Raw genomic sequence first — 3,861 nt, 5'->3', positions numbered from 1 at the left:
TTAGGTGGGAAAATGTCTGCTCAAATTTAAACAAGAAAAAAGAAAGAAAAAACCTGGGGATAAAGCTCGTTATAGGGATTGTTGGGCTAATTGGGCAGGTCTGGACCATCTTACTTTCACTTTTCAAGTTGATATGCAAGGCCCAAATCCCTATTCAATCAAACATTTTGTTTTCAAATTAAACCAACAATCACCTCTTGATCGATTTAGCCATAAATTATCTGAACAATTGTCTCGTTTCATTCGTAATATAGTTGGGAATCAACTTAATCTGAATTAATATAAACTCCAATCGAATAAGGGAGAAATTGACCAAAAAAATTCATAAAGTCAAGCTTGAACAACTTGTCATCTAGGGAATTTGAACATGATTTCCAGCAAAAACTAGCCCATCAAAAGGAACCCATTGTATACTTAATTGAATCATGTCACCCGGCCCTCCAATACCATGATTGGTGGTGATACATAAACCAAATAAAGTTGTTTAATAATCATAAGAAGAGAAAAAGGGCTCTTCAATTTCTCTCATTTCTTTAATTACCCTTAAATAAAGATTTACAAATTTTTTTTTTTTAAAAAAAAAAAAAAGCTTTTGTAAAAGCCAGTTGGCACACGTGTGCTACTAATCATGTTTAGCACCAAGCCCACCTCAAAGCAATCATTCTCACCGTATTACACTCCCCCACATTCGAGAAAAAAAAAAAAAAACCTCTTCTTCTTCTTCTTCTTCTTTTTTTTTCTTTAAATTATCTTTTTTAGTAAAATAAAATAATTTTTTTGCAATTTATTTTTATATAAAATTTAAATCAAGGTTCATGATGGATTTTACAATATTTACTACATAAAGAGCCGAAGGTGGGCCACCCCGCTCGTGCGTTCATTAGAGTATGGGCCCATAATACTCCTGTCAAGCCCAAGAAAACCCAAAAACAGCAGTGAAATGCGAATGTCACCCTTCGGTGACACAGAAATATCACCAACTAATGAAGCTCAAGGTAGACGGCAGACCCACCAAGAAAAAAGAACGCGATTTCGTAAAATCTATGTCTAATGTAACCAGTATCCTATCACATTCATTAAGGGCAGGTCCACACCAAGGGTGACTCAATTATTGCTCATAACTTATTAAAAAGAACATAACAGCAAGAAAGAAACGAAGCACTTTTCTTTCTTTTATTTTATCTATTTATACACTCTCAAATTCCTTCACTGCTCTCTCAATTCTCAAACAATTAACTTCTTTTCTGAAGGCTATAACAATGGCTTCAGAGAAGGTTGAGACTGTTATAGCGGGGAACTACTTTGAAATGGAGAGGGAAGGAGAAGATTCCAAGGCTACTAAGAGCAAGTTTTCAAGCTTTTTTTGGCATGGTGGCTCAGCATATGATGCATGGTTTAGCTGTGCTTCTAACCAGGCACTTTGTTCTAGATGACTCTTTTCTTTTGTATTTTAGTGGGTTAGTATTAGAAATTAATGCATGGAAACTTATTTTTGTTGGGTGTTTTTGCAGGTTGCACAAGTGTTACTGACACTGCCGTATTCATTCTCACAACTTGGGATGGTATCCGGGATTCTTTTTCAGCTATTTTATGGACTGATGGGAAGCTGGACTGCATATCTTATAAGTATACTTTATGTTGAGTACAGAACTAGAAAGGAGAGAGAAAAGGTTGATTTCAGGAATCATGTAATTCAGGTAATGCCTTTTCATGGAGATGTATATATATTTTTAGCTTACTTCATCTTAGCTAAAATGAAATTCTGAAAGGAATGAAAGATTAAATGGGAATGTGTAATATTGCACAGAGAAAGAGAAAAAGTAAAAGAAAAGAGTGTTTCATTTTTCTTGGCTTGAAGAAAATAGCTAAAAAGTTACTAATCATTGTTATTTTGCTTTTATAATTTCTATCGCAGTGGTTTGAAGTTCTGGATGGGCTACTGGGGAAACACTGGAGGAATATAGGCCTCTTTTTCAACTGCACTTTTCTGCTATTTGGATCTGTAATTCAATTGATAGCCTGTGCAAGGTGCTTTATAAAATATTGATTTATAATTATACAGAAACACACATACCACTCTTAGACCATTTTCAAGTTGGTAGCATTAATTGATTAGTAAATAATTAACTAATATTTTGTTCTAATCTTCATATATGTTGCAGCAACATCTACTACATAAACGACAATCTTGACAAGAGAACTTGGACCTACATCTTTGGAGCCTGTTGTGCAACAACTGTGTTCATTCCCTCATTCCATAACTACAGAATTTGGTCATTTGTAGGCCTTGTAATGACTACTTATACTGCATGGTATCTAACCATTGCTTCCCTAATTCATGGACAGGTATTATATGAGTTTATAATTTTCTATATAGATGATCAAAGTGAAATTCATCTTCCCCATAAGTTACTTCCATATAATACAATAGGAACAGATATTTAGATTATCTTCCTTCTGTATATATTTTGAAGGTTGAAGGAGTGAAGCACTCGGGCCCAAGCAAAATGGTTCTCTACTTCACCGGAGCTACTAACATTCTCTATACCTTTGGTGGACATGCTGTCACAGTGTGAGGGATTCAATCATTCTATAGTTTTTCAAATCATTATGCTAAATCAGATTGCATAAAGTACTTTTAGATCTCTACCTCTACTCTAATATGAATATTACATATGTGTTGTATAGTGAGATCATGCATGCAATGTGGAAGCCACAGAAGTTCAAGCTAATATACTTGATGGCAACACTTTATGTGTTAACCTTGACTTTGCCATCGGCTTCTGCTGTGTATTGGGCTTTTGGAGACATGCTTCTTACCCATGCCAATGCTTTCGCATTGCTCCCAAGAACTAGATTCAGAGATAGTGCAGTCGTACTCATGCTTATTCATCAGGTAACCACTCAACTCTATATTCTTAATTCTGTATACATTGATTTAAAATGGAAACTAAAGTAGTTTGCATGAATATTATTGGACTTTTTGCAGTTTATAACATTTGGATTTGCATGCACTCCTCTTTACTTTGTGTGGGAGAAATTCATTGGGGTTCATAACACGAAGAGCATCTTCAAGAGGGCACTGGCTAGACTTCCTGTGGTGATCCCAATATGGTTCCTAGCCATCATTTTCCCTTTCTTTGGCCCTATCAACTCTACCGTTGGATCACTTCTCGTCAGCTTCACTGTTTACATCATTCCTGCATTAGCACATATGATCACTTTTGCTCCTGCCGCAGCTCGTGAGGTCAGAAATCTTTATAATTTTTTGCTCAAGATACCATTTTTAATCACTATTTAGACTTCAACTTTACTGTTAAAGTTTACATGAATGTTGATGAATTTTTGTCCAATCTTTTGTCCCTTACAGAATGCAGTAGAGAGGCCACCAAAATTCCTCGGAGGTTGGGCTGGCTCGTACTCCGTGAACAGCTTTGTGGTGGTATGGGTCCTGATTGTGGGATTCGGGTTTGGAGGATGGGCAAGCATGCTGAATTTCATACAACAAGTTGATACATTTGGCTTATTCACTAAGTGCTATCAGTGCCCACCTCACAAGGCTTGAGAAATTTAAAAAAAAAAAAAAAAAAAAATTAAAAAGAAATTCTCTTGTTAACAGATTAAAATACATATATAAGTGTGTAAAGAGATTGGCATTTGCAACTTAATTTCTTTTCGATCTTTTTTGTTTTTATTGTAAGAGAGAGTTATTGTTGATGGTTTTCATAGAAGGTGTGATGGCAATCATATTCATGGCCACCCCTATACGGACCTAGAGTTGTAACCTGTGTGTTGATTAATCTCATAAAGAAAAGCAAGCAAATTGCCCTTGGTTTTTTGTGGGATTTACTTAATTTATTT

At 35.4% G+C, this 3,861-nt stretch overlaps 1 protein-coding gene across 1 annotated transcript; it reads left to right on the top strand.

Moving 5' to 3' along the window:
• The first annotated feature begins 1,167 nt into the window (after positions 1–1,167).
• Positions 1,168–3,858, top strand: LOC116133815 (auxin transporter-like protein 3). The gene is made up of 8 exons (XM_031419497.1): positions 1,168–1,415; positions 1,512–1,697; positions 1,916–2,028; positions 2,163–2,346; positions 2,475–2,572; positions 2,689–2,896; positions 2,990–3,247; positions 3,371–3,858. Exons 1-8 carry the CDS (start codon positions 1,260–1,262, stop codon positions 3,563–3,565), a joined length of 1,398 nt encoding a protein of 465 aa, XP_031275357.1. The 5' UTR covers positions 1,168–1,259; the 3' UTR covers positions 3,566–3,858.
• The last annotated feature ends 3 nt before the right edge of the window (positions 3,859–3,861 follow it).

The sequence above is a fragment of the Pistacia vera genome, unplaced genomic scaffold (genome assembly GCF_008641045.1).
Source record: "Pistacia vera cultivar Batoury unplaced genomic scaffold, PisVer_v2 Contig276, whole genome shotgun sequence".
NCBI lineage: Eukaryota > Viridiplantae > Streptophyta > Magnoliopsida > Sapindales > Anacardiaceae > Pistacia > Pistacia vera.
The sequence above is the reverse complement of the archived record's forward strand: the minus strand, read 5'-3'. Positions and strand labels throughout refer to the sequence as shown.